The following is a 17,085-nucleotide window of genomic DNA, read 5'->3' as shown; positions in this document are numbered from 1 at the left end:
GCTAACCTTCCAGGAAGCATCTCGCCGCTGCTCCTCTTCCTCGGCCGTTACTGGAGCCGCCGAGCTTTTTAAGGAGGCGAAGGGCAAAACGGAGGCTTTTTTATTATCGACAGGAACAATGAAAATGTTCAGTTATACCTGATATCTGTAAACTAATGATTTATGATCTCCTGTAGCAGATCTAAGATGCTTTCCTTCATCAAAACTCTTTTATATCTGATGCATTTAAACTAAGTAAATAAAAAATTAAAAAATGATTTAAATCATTGAGATAAAAAAAAATGGACGCCTCAGCAGATGGCCGCTCACACTGAGCCTGATTCTGCTGGAGGTTTTATTCCTGTTCAAAGGGAGTTTTTCCTCTCCACTGTCGCTACAAGCATGTTTGGTGTGAACGAATTGAATTGAATTGATTTAATCAAGATCATCTGAATTAAACCTTCAAACCAATCAAGCCCAAATGGAGAAATATTTTACATTATAATAAATCTGATGTTTCTAATAAGAAAATATTTAAATCTTCTCAGGAATTGTTTGTTGAATTTTAATTTCTCTGTCGGACAAGCATCAAAATTGGAAAACATATTTCACTGGGTGTAATATCTGAGTTTCACTTTGTAAATTAAGTGACAATAAAATATCCAAATTCTGATTGTTGAAATGTACATTTCTTAAACTTTCTAAGGTGATCTTTTTAACTGTTCTATTGGGAAACAAAATTAAAAATCCAATTTGGCTCTAGATTTATGAACCTCCATGTTTGAAGGAATAAAGGACCGATAGTTTTATCTGTTTACTGTTGGCAGCATAAGTCCAGCATCTCTAAATCCGTGTCCTTTTCCAGCCGCCACGTCGTCCGGACTCCTCTGATGACCGTTATGTCATGTCCAAGCACGCCGCCATCTACCCCTCTGAGGACGAGCTCCAGTCTATCCAGAAAATAGTTTCCATCACGGAGCGGGCCCTCAAGCTGGTCTCTGACATCATCACAGATCAGGAGAACGAAAAGGAAGAGGATAAAGAGAAGAAGGAAGCGGTGAAAGACAGGTGGGGGTTCTGGTTCTACTGGGTCAAAAATCCTGCTCTTTGAATGAGCGACGGACCTCAGACCCCTTGGACCTGAGCTTTTATTGGATAATAAATGTTTCCTGGTTTTTGTGCGGCTAAACCATCTTTAATACACATGAAATAGAGATGTGAAACTTTCTCCCCGCTTTGGTTCCCATCTTTCCTTCCTAACCCCAGAGTCCTGAAGGGTGTGATGAGGGTCGGGGTTCTGGCTAAAGGCCTGCTGCTGCGCGGCGACAAGAACGTCAACCTGGTCCTGCTGTGCTCAGAGAAGCCGACAGAGAGCCTCCTGGCTCGCATCGTGGAGCTCCTCCCCAAACAGCTAACGGTACTGACCTCATACTTTCTGATTTTAAGTCCGGTCATTGGCTGGCTTATAGGAAACGTTTGAGGATTCTTAGCCAATCAGATCCTAGAAATAAAATGACTGATAGATCAGCGTAAAGTAGACCTCATCACCTCTTCCTTCTATCTGGAACTAGAAGGTCAAATAGATGCTGATGAAGCCCAAAGTAGCTGCATAGCTGTGGTGCGTTCACTGACCCAAAGTAAGAGAAGACCTTTGAGAAACTCTCCAGTTAGCCGGACCCCATTAGTTATAGTACCACTAAATTATGCTAGGCTTTAAGAGGACAACTCAACTCAACTCAAATCAAACTTTATTTATAAAGCACATTTAAAACAACCGGGGTTGACCAAAGTGCTGTAAGGGAATCACAGTTAAGGAACATAAGATAAAAGCTAAGGCTAAAATACATAAACACATAAAAATAGATTAAGATAAATGTTTCAATTAAAATACATTTTAGAATAAAATAAAATTTTGCCAAATGTCCTCTTAGACATGATTAAAAGCCAGGGAGAAGAAATGTGATTTTAAAGAGGATTTAAAAACCTCAAAGGAGCCTGCTGATCTAACATGCCAAGGCAAGTTATTCCAGAGCCTCGGTGCCATGAAGGCACGATCACCTTTAGTTTTAAGTCTGGTTTTAGGCATCGCCAGTAGCAGCTGATTAGAGGATCTCAGTGTTCTGGCCGGGGCATGAATTTGGAGAATCTCAGTCAAATACTGGGGGGCTAGACCATTAAGAGCTTTAAAAATAAACAATAAAAATTTAAAATCTATCCTAAAAACAACCAGGAGCCAGTGCAGTGAGGCTCGAACAGGGGACATATGGTCATGTTTATGTGTGCCAGTAAGGAGACGGGCAGCTGCATTTTGTACCAACTGCAGATGGTGTAAAAGTGAGCGGTCCAAGCCAGCATATAAAGAGTTGCAGTAATTAACGTAACGGCGGGGCTGTTGGTGTGCACTGTCACTACCCGATCCGTTCCAGAAGCACGATCCGTCATGAGCTTGCGCGACATCCAGGTGTCCATAAATAATATAATTATGGTACTAAAATTACTTTACTTACTAAAGAATGCTTATTCACATCTTTAAAAAAAAACTTTTATGACCTTTCTTTACATTTCTTCCTTTAAACTGCTTCTCTGACGTCATCATGGGACCTGCTCAGAGCAGTCCGGCAAAATCTGATTACACTATGTTTATATGCATTTTAGTTGTTTCTTTCTTTAGATTACGCACTATATACCATTATGTTAACACGAACGTAAAAGTTAAAAAGATTTAAAGGATTTATGTTTAAATCCAAAACTAAAAAAGTTAGCTCCAGGAAGTAGCGTAAAACAAAAAGGATTTTAAGGCTTTATTTTCTCAGGAATACATTATTAACCTTTAACACATTATATTTGAGTACAGTAAGTATTTTTGGTCAGCAAAAAATGTAATTCAGGTCTTTTTTTACTAAATAAAATCGAGGGCGACACAGATGTATATCTGGATGGGCGATTGAGCTGAGTACGGGTGGGGTGGTGACATGTGCCTCTCTCTCCCTGCAGCTGGTGACTCCAGACAAGTACGAGGTCAAAGGGTCGGTGGAGGAGGCGGCCATCATTCTGACATCCTGCACCGAGCCGAAGATGCAAGTGACCATCACTCTGACCTCGCCTGTCATCCGAGAGGAAACGGGCCGGGATGGAGGTCGGAAATCCCCCCCTCCCCCACAGCCTTCCTTCTTGCACTCATCTCTCTGCTCTCTCTATGCAATCGGTTTCAGTATGTTGGTTGATATTCCCAAAGAGCATAGATCTGCTGGCACACCGTTTCTGGCTTGCTGAGAGCCTCTCCTCTCGCGCCCCCCCTTCCTTTGGGGGTTTTCAGGGAAGCTTAGCTTTTTATTTGTCTTTGAACAGTTTGATAGGCCAGCCTGGATCCTTAGTGTGAGGGTGGGCTCAGTGCCGGGCGAGGGTCTCTGGGTGAATGAAAGGAACGTGCCAGCAGTGTTGCTCTTCCACCTTCTGCTCTGTGACTCCTTCCTCTCGAAAGCTTTCTTTATCCTTGGAACAAAGCATGATCCGTGTTTGCCTTGTGTTCGGTCTAGTTATTCCAAGGTGAGGCTCTGTTTTGTTTCCTGTGTTCCCGGGGATGGTTTCCATTCGTATTGTTGGCTATACTCAATGGAAGGCACCATTACATCTTTTCCCCCACATTTAGTCCTGAGATCAGTTTAACGAACAGCCACCGGGAGGCGCCATTTACACCTCAAGCTGAATTAGTTTGAACGCGTCTTTGGGTCGAGGAAATGGATGTAATTTTCCCACAGGAAACAAATCTGTTTGTGTGCTGGTGAACGGTTCACCACGCTTACGCCCCCCCACCCCACCCTGTTCTCAAGTGCTCCCCTGAGTTGACCTCAAAAAATTGACCCAAGGGTCACATTGAGATTGATCGCTTTTTCTTTTCTTTTCTTTGTTGCAAATTTTTAATTTTCACTGATAATAAAAAAAAACAGAGGATAAAGGATTTGAACCGATGATTAAATTGATCGTTGTTCTTAGGGGAGTATGGTTTCAAGTTCAGGAGAGACGGTCGGAGCCGAGGAATCTCTGGTTGCATCGGAGCACAGCCTCTGTAGTCCTGATTGCTGATGTTAGCTCTGCATGCAGTGATCTCTAACCCCTCTGGTTCTACGTTCGGGTAGTTGGTCTTTTTGTTTTCCTCTTTGGCAACCATTGCTTCCTCTTTTTTTTTTTTCTTCCCCAATTTCCAATATTTGGTAGTAATGCACACACTGGTCCTGAGAGGATACAGCCCCGCCCTGCGGCAGCCATTCGGTTGGGCCCCACAGACTCGGAAGGATTTTTGACCAAGGTTTTCTCACATCCCAAAAACTTTGCCACACCTACTACTGACCATGCCACCTCTTATATCAGCGCACTTCCTCCTAGCAGTTTGCTCGCCGCTCTATTTCAATCCTTAGCTGATGTTGATCCATCTGTTGCCATGGAAACCCTTACAGCATGCCATCCACAGAACAAATCTGTTTTATTCAAGTTTAGGGTTAAGAGGATATTGGCTGTAAATAAAAAAAAAAAAATGAAAAATGACTTAGCAAATTGTCAGCCAGCTCTCATGGGGGTCCTTCACAGCGGGGGTCATGTTGGTCAGGCTGTATGGTTTTCTTTGTAATGACTAAACATAGATAATGTTGGTATGTGTGGCAATGTGTTAGTTCTCTGCCAGCCTCTCTGACCTGGTCAAACACCCATTCCTCCTCCTCCTCCTCCTCCTCAGCGTTTTGACCCTTCAAATCCATTTTTAGATGTAACCTCGGGTATGGTGAAAGACCCAGCGGACGTCTTGGACAGGCAAAAATGCCTTGACGCTCTGGCTGCTCTGCGCCACGCTAAGTGGTTCCAGGTTCGGAACATCATTTTACTTTCTCCTTGTAGCCTTATGAGATGCTTTATTTATTATTTTTTCTTTTTCTCATAAATTTGAAGCTATTTTTGATGTAATGGAAAGTACAGTTTTTCATATTTGAACCAAGAGAATCTAAATATTCAAGGATGCCGCTCTGTTAACGACCTGATTTGGTTTCCATTACGGTGAAGCTCCGCCCATCTGGATCCTTCATTCCAGCCTTTTATTGCTCCAACCAATTGGCATCCTTGTATTTTCCTCTGCATTTTTCAGCTACTCCATAAGGCTGCAAAATAACTTGCACAAAAATGCTTTTAAGACCAACGTTTGTATTGTCTTCACTCTTAACTTTGATAGATCAGGGGTTGAGAGAAGAGGGAACATCTGAGTAGTTTCCTGTCATTTTTGCTCTCTGAGCTAAAATGTGGGCAAAGTAAATCGGATTTCCCGCCTCTTTCGGTCCCTGCGCTCTTCTCTCAGTTGGACTGCTGTACTTCTCAGTCCCTGTTTGTGAGGAACTGGAATAAATCCGGGGTCAGGGGTTTAGAAGATGCAAAGAAACGTCCCGATTTCTCGTGCATCTTGTAAACTCACAGCTCCTTTACTAACTGTGAGGTACAAGACTACTGGGAATGGCAGCTGAATGCAGATCTTTGGCCTAAACACATGAAAGTGTATTAAAGCTTCCATTATGCACAGTAGTGATTGGACCTCTGTAATGTCTTTGATTCACCTGTTTGGTCCATTCATCGCCTGTTAATCTGGTTCACTGCATAAACCTAACTGTATTGCATCAAAAGGCTAGAGCCAATGGTCTCCAGTCCTGCGTGATCATCATCCGGATCCTGAGAGACCTCTGTCAGCGGGTTCCCACCTGGTCGCCGTTCCCTGGATGGGTGAGCAACAACCGTTCAGCCTCTAAACTCTGAAAAAACGAATAAAAAAAACATCTAAAAATGTCTGATAATAATAAATGAGGTCTGGTTGAGTCAGTAATTAAATGCTCTGCCAGTGGATCGCCTCTTTAGGCCTCCAGTATATATGAAGGTTTTCTTCCTATTTGAAAAGCAAACATCTGATTCCATAAGCAAATCTTTTTATTTAACTACTCAAATCAAAAGCAAATCTGCTCATTTCTTGCAGATTTTTGTTACTTTTTGCAGTAAAGTTTTTTGGACAAATAAAACACATTTTATTTCCCTTTTTGTCTCTATCATTTAGCTAGAAGCTCTTTTCTGCAGCTTCTAGTTCAAATACCGTATTTTCACGACCATAAGGCGCACCATACTACAAGGCGCAGTCTCAGCTATGTGTGCCATTTCTGTATTTAATATAAGGCACACCGGACTATAGGGCGCAGGTTTTATATACCGTTACATGTCCTCTACTACGTTTAAATACCTCTACTGCGTATTTAGAAATAGAGCGGGAGCAAAACTGAGTATGATTGTGCTTTATTCATGTATTTATTACAAAGTATTAATCAAACCTGAGAGACACATCTCTGATGAGTGCTGTGATCACTCCTCTGAAACAGTTTGATGCATAAATTAACTTAAAATGCAGAAATCTGCCAGCAGAATATGTTCGCTTTTATTATCCTGGTGCCTGCAGTTTAGATTTTAGATGAAAAACACCTACCAGCCGCCGCGGTGAACCGCGAGGAGGCGACTCGGCCAGAGGCTGCTGTTGAAGGGATTCCTACTGACAGCGCACCGCTGGTATGTGGGGGTCTGAGCGGCTCCGACAGAAATAATATTGGAAGGCAGGATGGTAATCTGGATGAACTGACTGCAATGATTAAGTTTTCAGGTGGATTCTCCCACTTAAAAACATAATAAAACTACTTTATTCCCACTGATGACAGCAAATATAGCTGCAAGGCAAAGAAAGGATAGAGAAGCTCCAACCAACGCGCGTCAGACACACTTTTGCACTGCGCAGCCAGAGCAGCAAAGCTGCTTCAGCCACGCGTCAGAACTAACTGGTACAAGCAGCAAAAATGAAGCAGCAGACGCGGAGGTCTCCTTACATTCACCTCCCTCAGCCACTCTTTCATCATCTCCTCAATGAGGAGATGAGGAGTTCTGCATAAAGCACATACCTGTTCTTTTATACACAATCCACGCCCACACTTCCCCCTTTAACGTTCTCATGGTCATGGTGGTCTCAACAACGTCCGCAGTAACAGCACACATAGGGCGCACCGCACATTTTGAGGGACAAAAAAAGATGTTTAAATGCGCCCTATAGTCGTGAAAATACGCTAAGTGCAGATGATAAAGCAGCTGTTTGGACCACAGCCTCATTCTTTACCTCTTTTACAGGGTTTCCACAGGTCATTAAAAGTCATTAAATAATTATTTTTTAAATTAAGGCCTGAATTGGCATTAAAATTCATAAAATACAATTATTTTGGCATTTAAAATGCTTTATTTAGGAAAAAAGTTTATAAAAACAATTTATTAAACAATATATCGCGATATATTCCGGTTCCGGTTGATCGTAAAGCTGGAAATTGAGGAATTGAGGCCTGCCGGCAGAAAAGGAATTTTCCGTGTATATATGAGAGTCATGGGTATTTGTTGATGGCATTAAAATTATTTCTAAGAGCATTAATAGAGCACTAAAAAATTAGTTATGAGTTAATCATTCCTGTATAAACCCTGTTTTAGCATCTAATGGTTCATTTTCTGATTTAGCTTTAATCTGATATGAATCCACTTAAACAGTAACTGGAGCTCCCTCAGATTACAGGAATAATTGTCTTTGAATTCATTCAATTTATCTATATAGCGCCAATTCACACCACAGACAGTTAAACCAGATCATACAGTCAGATTGATTCAACATTTTCTAAGGAAAACCAGTTGATTGCATCGACTCAAAAACACTGCTGCCTTAGGTCCTCCCATTGCAGAGAATTGATCCTGAAAAGGCCTGAAAATTATGCTAATCAAACTTCTGAATCAGTTGGGTTCATTTTTCAGCCATAATCTTCACCTTTTTTTGTCAGTGATTAATAATTTTCCACAGAAATGGTTTGATTAGACAGATCAGAGAGGGAAAGGAACGTAGAAGTACCGATCTATTGGTACTTTCTATGGGAATGAAACTCATCTTTGCGTTCTTCATGCAGGCGATGGAGCTGCTGGTTGAGAAGGCCATAAACAGCGCCGCCGCTCCTCTCAGCCCTGGTGACGCTCTGAGACGCGTCTTTGAATGCATTTCTTCTGGGATTTTACTTCCTGGTGAGCTGGTTTTATCTGCATCCTGCAGTCTTTTTCAGAATAAAGCTCATGGTTCTGCGACGGCCTGGGTGATCTGAGCGGTACTTGACACGATACGTAGGATTGTGAAAATTGTTTGTTGAAAAATGCCCCAAAAAACAAAACGGAGCTTACAGCCATAAACAGGACCTCAGCAGTAGAAGTAAACAGTAGGAAGAGTGACTTTTAGGCTTCTTTTAAAATCAGCGATAAACTAACTGAAAGTTTTCATCAGTTTAACATAAAAATCAACATATTTTAATGGTTATTAAAGGAAAAGTCCGGTCAGCAAGGAATAATCAGTGGATCATTATTTATACCTAAAACTAATAAGTTTGCAGTGATTTAATGATTTAAGCGTTTTCATCGCGATCTCTGAGTCTGGGAGCGGCCATTTTTGCCCAAATATAGTAACCCCTCCCTCCTGCCATCTTCCAGCAGTGATGTCACGCTGCGGTAAGCCTAGCGCCATTCTCCCCGCTTTACAAGCTAAATCAATGGGAACTACTAGACACATCTGCAATCAACAACAATTATTGAAGATTTCCAGAGGACTTCACCATTGAAATTCACCAGAGCTATAGTGAAACTGACAATGCCCACGTGCATGGCAGCTGGATGCTGGAATACATCGGGTAAAAGTGAAAAAAAGAGTTATTCCACCTTTCTGATTCCTGATCCTCCACGGACGGGTTGGTCGTTGGATCGCCAACTTGAAGAGGGAGGATTTGCCATCGAACTTCTGGCCAGAGAAAAAACCCGTAATATGTAGCCAACATTTGGAAGAAGAATGTTTTCAAGATGACTTGGATAATAGCGCGTTGTGACAAACACCAGATACAGCACTGGGACTTGATCAACAGCCGATACCGCACCGTGACGTCACTAACCAGTAGGTGGCAGTAGTGTTCTTTGACAAACATGGATGCCTCCAGTAAAGCACATTCACATGAAAATTACTCTGAATTAAAAACACTGATCATTTATTGAACAGGATGGAATAATTTCAGATTTAAATTTCTTTCAGAAGTTTGAATTCTAAATATGAGCGGACTTTTCCTTTAAAGAAACAGTTTCTACAACGTTCTTCTTTGTGCGATAAGGAGAAAACGCCGCTGCCCAGCAGAATTAGTTACCAATAATGGCTGCACAGCTGTAGAGGAAACATTTCTCCTTTAAGCTTTTTATTTATAGAGCATTTAAGTATAAAAAAAATGTTCCAGTTTAATCCAACTATTAGTAGAATCCCTACATGGACAGAAAGTCCTGAAGAACCTAGTCTGGATAGGGTTACAGTAAAGGAGCACAAAAAGGTCAAAGGTCAAGATTTAGTGGTTAAATCATTCTTTAATTTTAATTCCACTTAGTTCTTTAAAATACAAAATTCAGATAAAAACATCAAATCTGATTTTAAAGATTTTGTTTTTTTTTGGATAAAGAATTTTCCCCAAAATAATCATTGTATTCAAGAAGAAGTGGCCTTTCCAGTAGAACATGGTGACCTCCAGCAGCAGGTTCTGGTCCGTTTGGACTGGACTCTGTGATCTTCAGCTCTTGGGGTTTGGTTCCACGCAGCAACATTGTTTGTTTTGTTCCTCTGAGCAGGCGGACCGGGCTTGTTGGATCCGTGTGAGAAGAGGCCTGTGGACACTCTGGCTGCCATGGAGGAGCAGCAGAGGGAGGACATCACTTCAAGTGCTCAGGTAAAAAGAAAACTCCTTTCCTTTGCAGAATTAAAAGCATTTCTTCTAGAGAACGACACAGAGTTGAGGTTTGGCCACGATGCGCTGCCACAGCTCATCTGAAGGAGTCTTTTTTTACCTCCTGCTCTGAGATCGACGTATTAAACACGTTTCTGCTCTTTGAAAGCAAATATTAACTTTGAGGATTCAGTTCTGGTTTAGAAACTGTTCATAGTGGATTAAAATAAAGCAAAAGCTGCTGTAGAGGTTCAGAACCAGAACTTCTGGTGTCAGACTTCCAAAACATGACCCGTTAAACGCAGGTTGGGTTTTTGGGTCTGGCTTCTGATCAGAACTGCTGAGGTGAGCCCAGCAGCAGCATGCGGAGCCTGTAAAACCCCTGATCAGAGCCGCTGACCTCTATTCACTGGATTGCTGATTGCCCGCTGGGATTACGGGATTGAAGTGAATCCACTTGCCGCCATATTGGTACTCCCTAGTTAGACCAGTCGACAACTACGATGATTGTCTCATTTTCATGGGGACTTCAGACTTTTAAAATAAAGAGAAACTCTTCACTTGGACAAACACTGGCTGTTTCATGACATCAGTAGATTATTTTAACTTATAATAAAAAGAAATAGGCAAGCAGTCATTATGAAGTCAATAGTCTCTCAATCATGTAATATAACATATTATTCAAATCCATCACAACAGAATCAATGTGTCGATAGAGAATAATAACACAGATGTGCCAAAAGTGCTAAATTGATGATGTACATGTAATATAAAAGTATATATTGTATGTATAGTTGTTTCCAATTTAGTAAATATTGTAAATATAGTTGTTTCCAAGAGAGAGAGAGAGAGAGAGAGAGCGAGCTGTCCGAACCGTTCGGTTCGACTGTCTCGGTTCGGTTCCCGTGTGTTGCGTTCGGTTCATGCGCTGCTCCTTTTTCTCATAGGCGAAGCGTTTACACTCCAGAGCAGAAGGTGGCGGTACTGCGACCAAAGCCAACCACCAGTAGTAAACAAGAAGAAGAAGAAGCGAAGCAGCGTAGCCGGGTGTAGCAGAAAAAAATCAGTTGTTGTGTAGAATTGTGTGGGTATGGCGAGTGGGAAAGAACAGGAGTTGGAAGACGCGCCAGCAGCACTTTATAGGTCTGCTGTATGGGACCACTTTGCATTTAGAGTGACCTACGATGACGGCGGAAAGAAAGTTGTGGATAAAAGTGCAACAGTGTGCAAGCATTGTGCCGAAATCCCTCATACTCCGTCAGCGCTCCGCCCCGCTGCGCTCCAGACCGCCTGCTCAAAGCAAAGCCTGCAGCCTCCACTGTGGCTCCCGTCCGCTCCACTCTGAGTTCCTTGTAGATCATAGAGAGCATGCGCCAGATGATTAAACTCAAAGCAGCAAAACATGCGGAAATGATCTATGGTTTCCGCGAATCATTAAAAATAATATATACATTTTTTTGGATTTTTTTATTCATTTCATAAATTTTTATGGGATTTCGGTTTAACAATCAACATATACTGAACCAAAAACCGTGACCACGAAACCGTGAACCGAACAGTGGATTTTGTGAACTGTTCCATCCCTAATATCTATAGATATATAGATAGATATTTATAGATATAGATAGATAGGTGTTTTAGTTGGGTTTTCTTGGTTTTTTTTTCTCTCAAAATAACATGCAATATATTTCAGCAAATGAAATAAAGACTACACTGACATTTCACAGTGAGTTACTTTCTATTTTCTAACGTTAAACCCAATTTCAATGGCTAACTCTGTCAATATCATTGAGTCAGTCTGAGATGGCCAGAATAATTTTACGCTACAGACTATACTATAGGATCCGTCGGCTATTGATTGATTTATTGGTTAGTTCATCCACTGACTGTGAAATTATCAGTGAAACGTCTTCCTACAGCCGCAGGCAAACTGCTTGATTTTGCTGCCAAAGGCAACACAGGGAGGCATTTTTACCGAGCGTCTCAGTGGGAGCGGGGAGTACCAACATTTTTTCAGGCAAAGCAGCAATCCAGAGGATAAATAGAGATCAGTGATCAGAGCTGCTGAGCTCTCGACCATCCAGCTCCCCTCTGACGGTCTGTTTCTCAGCACCACCAGCAGGGGGCGCCACGCTTAAAACCCTCTTTGTTTTGCAGTTCGCTCTGCGGCTCCTGGCCTTCCGTCAGGTCCACAAGGTTTTGGGTATGGACCCCCTGCCCCAGATGAACCCTCGCTTCAACATTCGCAACAGCCGGAAGCGTCGCCACGACAACAGCGATGGGACAGACAGCTTCGAGGGGGAGGGCAAAAAAGACAAGAAGGATTTTGATAATTAAAGGAAAAACCTGCATAGAAAAAACCAGCTCCTGAATGTTGTCGGTCCGTCTCGTGTTTGCTGGTTCCTTTTCCCTCCAAAGCCGCATATTTGGGGCCCGACTCTATCCCAACACAACTGTACATTTAGCTGTAGATGATCCGAACCTCCTGACCCCAAGGAGCCGAGCTGCCCAAGCTTTGAGGACCGCAGCAGTTCTGCTGCTGTTCTGATCCGAATGCATGACCTGAACCGGGTGGCTGGGTGGTGGGGGGGATCCATGCTTTCATTCATCTGTATTCTAATACCCAGAGCTTTGTGTCGTGGCTGTTGTGAAGCAGGAAAGCCGTCCTGACCTTTCTTTGTAAATGATAACTGGGCTAAATGCAGGTGTGGTTCTAATGCTGCCGTCATTGTTTCCGAGTTGGACGTCTCTGAAAAGAACCGACCCTGCAGCTCACAGAAGAACCTTTATTTATCTCTTTAGCTAGAGGGATCATCTACACTTAAATATGGATCGTTCTCTTTTTTGTTTTTCTTTCTTTTTTGGATATGTACCTGCGAGTATTTCAGACCTATTAATAGAAAATAGCTTTAATTCAGTTTCACTTCTTTCAAAAAGAAAGAAATAACATTTCTCATTGTTATACTGTTTCAGTTTTTAACGGGGTATTTGAGTTCGGAGCAGCGCTATTGGCTTACTGTTGATTGTGTTAGAAGCTAAATAATTTCCAGGCTGCGGAGCATGAACGGCCATGGAGGCGCAGATGATGTAAATGCCCTCGTTCATGGCTTCTTTTGTGAATGTTTGATGTACTTTGTTCCTGCAGTAGAATAAACCCGTTTTAGATGGCTGAACATCGGCATCGGCTTTTTTGTTTGAACCACCATATTCTGTCTCATCGGGGGTGGTTTTCTGCATTGGGAAGACAACACATAAAACAGACCCGTTATACAGATAGAGAAATTTTTATAGAATAAACATACATTATTTGTTCTGTTTTATCCTTCTCTTCTGTCCCCTTTTCTTGTTCTCCTGTTTTCTTTTGTCCTCGGCTGACTTTTCATGCCGTCTCACAAGGAATTAAAGTTTTTATCCAATCACTAAACCCATTCTAACTTAGCTGATTGCTCCTTCCTGTGTTTCCAAAAAGGCCAAAGTAAATAACCCAGTCCTTCTTTTCACTGTAGACAAGCCATGATCTGCTTATCTGTTCCCTATTTTCTTTTTCATTGTTTTTATTGGAGCTAAAAGAGGAAATGACAAAACAAAAATGTATATAATGTGCACAAATAAGGAATAGTTGTATTAACCCATTTATGGGGCCCCCAGGAACTTGGGCCCCTAGGCAACTACATAGTTTTGCCCCTGGCCTCACTGAAGGGCCGTGTGGGGATTACAGATTTATCAGAAGAGAACATTACATTTTACTACACATTTTTACTAAAAACACTCCTACAATGAGGAAATATAGGCAAATGAAAAACATGCAGGTAGATAAGATATTTCAGTAAGTTAATCTGCACAGCAAGAGAGATAAAAGTAACAAAATTAGGTTAATTGAGAAATATTTGAGTGGGGGAAAAAAAAGAGTAGTTTTTTTTTTTTTAGAGTAGTAAGAACTGATGGAGCAGATCGGAAGCTGTGCAAATTACATCATGATCGCCGTGAACATTAACTGCTTCTGCTGGAAGGAAGGATCTGCAGTAGCCCTGCTTTGTACCGTTAAGGTGCAAATCAAGCAAATAATTGGGGACCCCAGGCTGCTTCAGTTCCTCCGTGTTCTGATTAGAAATGCTCAGAATAGAATGTCAGAATAATCCAATTAAAACCTTTGGGTCACATTTTGTCATCAACTAATTCCAAAGACGAACTGAAACCATCAGGAGTGACTAAGAAAAGTTTCCAAAAAGCAGCAAAACCTCCTGATTAGTGTCTCCCGTGGCAACGCATCAACACCCTGGATTATCTACACCGTATTTGGAAGCATTCAGATACACGTGAGCCGTCATGTGTGGGGTTCCCACGCTCACCGTGTGTCACCGGTCCCACAGCAGAACGGCGAGGTGCCATTGGCTGGACCGTGTTTGCTTCACACGCCTCCATAACCCTGCCAAAGGTCGGCATGTCTCACAGTAACAGACCTGCTGCTGAGCAGCCATCGTGTTTGCAGCGCTGAATAGAAACCATCCAGGTCCTCCTGTTCCACCCCGAACCACCTGATTATTTATGCAGTTAGCTTTAAGATTAAAGGTCCTAGCTTCAACCTTTTCATCGAATGATTTCTTTCATGAAACTGTTCATAAACAGAACATCTGTTTTATAAATTTAGACAGGTTCAAAGTATTTGTATTCTGTTTACTTGGTGGAAACATGATTTTTTTAATGCAAAGCTCTGTGTTTATATCTTTAAGCTTTCTCTACCCAATGCTTTCCTGAGAATAGTTCACTCTGAACAAACATTTTATGAAGTTTTTATATTAAAAGCTTGAGTTATTGTCATGTGTTATTCAGGTTGCATGACATGTCAAGTGGTGCGTTTCGCAGTCTGGAAAGTGGTGGCCCGCATTATGCTCAATGTGCTTGTCTTGCCCCGGCCACCAGAATGGGCTGCAAGCCAGTGCCCTCATGCTCACTATGCCACAGTGCCCGACGTGGAGTTGTTTCAGCATGAAGCTCCGCAGAGAAGGGGGTATGATGACCCTTCTGCCCCACAGCAGACGGGCCGACTGTGCAGAAAGTCCTTGTTGCCTGACCAAGTATGATTTGTAGTCAGGTGTGTTTGAGATTCTCCGGCCTTTTATGATTGCATCCATTACTGCCGTTAACACCGGATCATTCCGTTTGGCATGTCTCACTTGTTTTATGGTGACCAGGGTGTCGCCCACCTGCTGGAAGTAGAACATGTCATTTTGTAGGGACATTAGCCTCCCCATGTGGAGCGGTAGGTGGGAGAGGCCATCCACATTACCATGTATTTCAGATCGGCGGTATTTATTGTCGTAGTCATGGTCTGAGAGCAACAGGGCATCTCTGCATTCTGCTTACAGCCAATGGTGGAACGCCTGAATGGGGTCCTAGCGAGGCTGTTAGCGGTTTGTGGTCAGTCAGAAGCCTAAATCTTCCAAAAAATTACTGATGGAATTTTCTAACTCCGAACACGATGCCCAGAGCCTCCCGCTTGATCTGCACATAGTTACATTCAGCCTTGTTGAGAAAGCGAAAGTGATTGGTTTGTCTGTGACAACCGGCATGATGTGTGAGACAACCGCGCCCACCCCATGGGGGATGCGTCGCAGGCTAACTGAAGAGGCAGTGCTGGATCAAAGTTGGTCAGCACCTCAGAGTACAGCAGGGCTTTCTTTGAGCTTGCAAAAGCAATTTGGCAGGTCTATAACCACTCCCATTTCTTTCCTTGCCTCAGCAGCTCGTGGAGGGGCTTCAATAAGGTGGAGAGACTTGGAATGAATCAGCCATAGTAGTTCAGGAGCCCCAGGTATGAGCGTAACTGCTTGACATTTTGTGGTGCAGGAGCTTCCAGAATGGCTTTGGTCTTGGAGGGGGTCTTATGTAGACCCTTGCCATCAATCACATGGCCTAAGTATTCAATGGAGGACTGGAAAAACACATCTTTCCTTGCAAACTTTCAGTCCATATTTCCTCAGCCTCTGCAGTGTCGTGTCCAGGTTTTTGAGGTGGTCGGCATTGTCCTTCCCGTTATGAGGATATCGTCCAAGTAGCACTGCACCCCCGGAAACCCCGCCAGAATCTGATCCATGGCATTTTGGAAGAATGCAGGGTGTATGGGACCAGCCTTTCTTTAATGAATCAGGAATGTTGCCAGGTTTTAGGATCACCTTTGCAGTGATACTTTTCATGTGCCCCAATCCATCAGTGAAGAATTCACCATGTTTCTTAAAGACAGCTTCTAGAGCCGTCTCTCCTTGACTGAGCATGCAGACTGTAGGCCAGTCAATCCCCACTTCATCCGTCCATGCACAGCCTAGCAGGGACGGGTAGTTGCCTCGAACAACGTATAAGGGCAGCTTTACACATTGTCCATTTAGCTCCACCATGACCCTTTGTAGGTCTTGAGCACCACTCATGCTCGTTGAATAGGTAAGTGGTATAAAATGATCTTTATACACTGTCTCTGAAACCAGTGACACTGCTGCCCCAGTGTCACTTTCCATCCACACTGGTTTACCCGCCAGTAAGGAGCTGTCAGACCCTACAGCCAGTGAAAGAATGTGGAGCGGTAAATCCTCATCTGTTGATTCACTGGCACTGTTTTCCTTTTCCGTCACATGCACCGTTTTCTTATGTGCAGCAGCTCTCTTGTGTTTGAGTTTCTCAATGTTGACTGAGTCCCTTTTTTTTTTTCCACAACAGGCCTTTTCAATGTGACCTTTTTTCCACAGGCATGGCAGTCCAGTTCTTTACACTAGCACTCTGCTGCCGGATGTCCGGATTTGCCGAAGCAATAACATAGCCTCGCTGTCGAGCTGTCCTCTACACCGGCAATCTTCAGCACATTAGCTGTAGATGCACTCAGTTGCTGTGCCTTTTTGCAGCCAATTCCATTGACACTGATTTCAGTTACTCTGGCCAGGGTTCATTTGTCCTCAGTCAGCGACTTCCTCTGAGCGGCCTCGCTGCGCAGTCCACTAACAAGCCAGTCACAAATTACATTCTTAAGCGTGCCCTCTTTAAATTTACAGTGCTCCGCTAATTTCCTGAGCACAGTCATGAACATAGTCACTGTCTCACCCTCGTCATGATTACGTTTATAAAATCTGACACGTTCAGCAATCATCAGCGGATTGGGTGAAAAATGTTCACTTAAGAGTTTTAACAATATTGTCATATGTGAATTCTCCAGGCTACTTGGGCTGTGTTAGTGCACAGAAAATATTAAAAGTCTTTGCGCCCATTACTGTAAGGAAGGTAGCTATCTTTTTCT

General features: G+C 42.8%; 1 protein-coding gene across 2 annotated transcripts in view; it reads left to right on the top strand.

The window, feature by feature from the left end:
• Positions 1-12,979, top strand: part of zfr (zinc finger RNA binding protein) — a 37,270-nt gene extending 24,291 nt beyond the window's left edge. The window contains exons 13-20 of one of the 2 annotated variants that reach the window (XM_038303662.1): positions 845-1,047; positions 1,246-1,396; positions 2,974-3,115; positions 4,737-4,834; positions 5,638-5,733; positions 7,977-8,088; positions 9,712-9,809; positions 11,964-12,979. In XM_038303662.1, the coding sequence (XP_038159590.1) occupies positions 845-1,047; positions 1,246-1,396; positions 2,974-3,115; positions 4,737-4,834; positions 5,638-5,733; positions 7,977-8,088; positions 9,712-9,809; positions 11,964-12,143 (1,080 nt within the window). In that variant the 3' untranslated portion in view covers positions 12,144-12,979. Of the gene's footprint in view, positions 1-844; positions 1,048-1,245; positions 1,397-2,973; positions 3,116-4,736; positions 4,835-5,637; positions 5,734-7,976; positions 8,089-9,711; positions 9,810-11,963 lie in introns of those variants that run through there. The other variant, XR_005282345.1, reaches the window with a different exon arrangement.
• Positions 12,980-17,085: the final 4,106 nt, after the last annotated feature.

The sequence above is a fragment of the Cyprinodon tularosa genome, unplaced genomic scaffold (assembly GCF_016077235.1).
Source record: "Cyprinodon tularosa strain WSP-4 unplaced genomic scaffold, ASM1607723v1 ctg516, whole genome shotgun sequence".
NCBI classification, from domain to species: Eukaryota; Metazoa; Chordata; class Actinopteri; order Cyprinodontiformes; family Cyprinodontidae; genus Cyprinodon; species Cyprinodon tularosa.
Note: the sequence above shows the minus strand (reverse complement) of the source record. Positions and strands in the feature narration are given on the sequence as shown.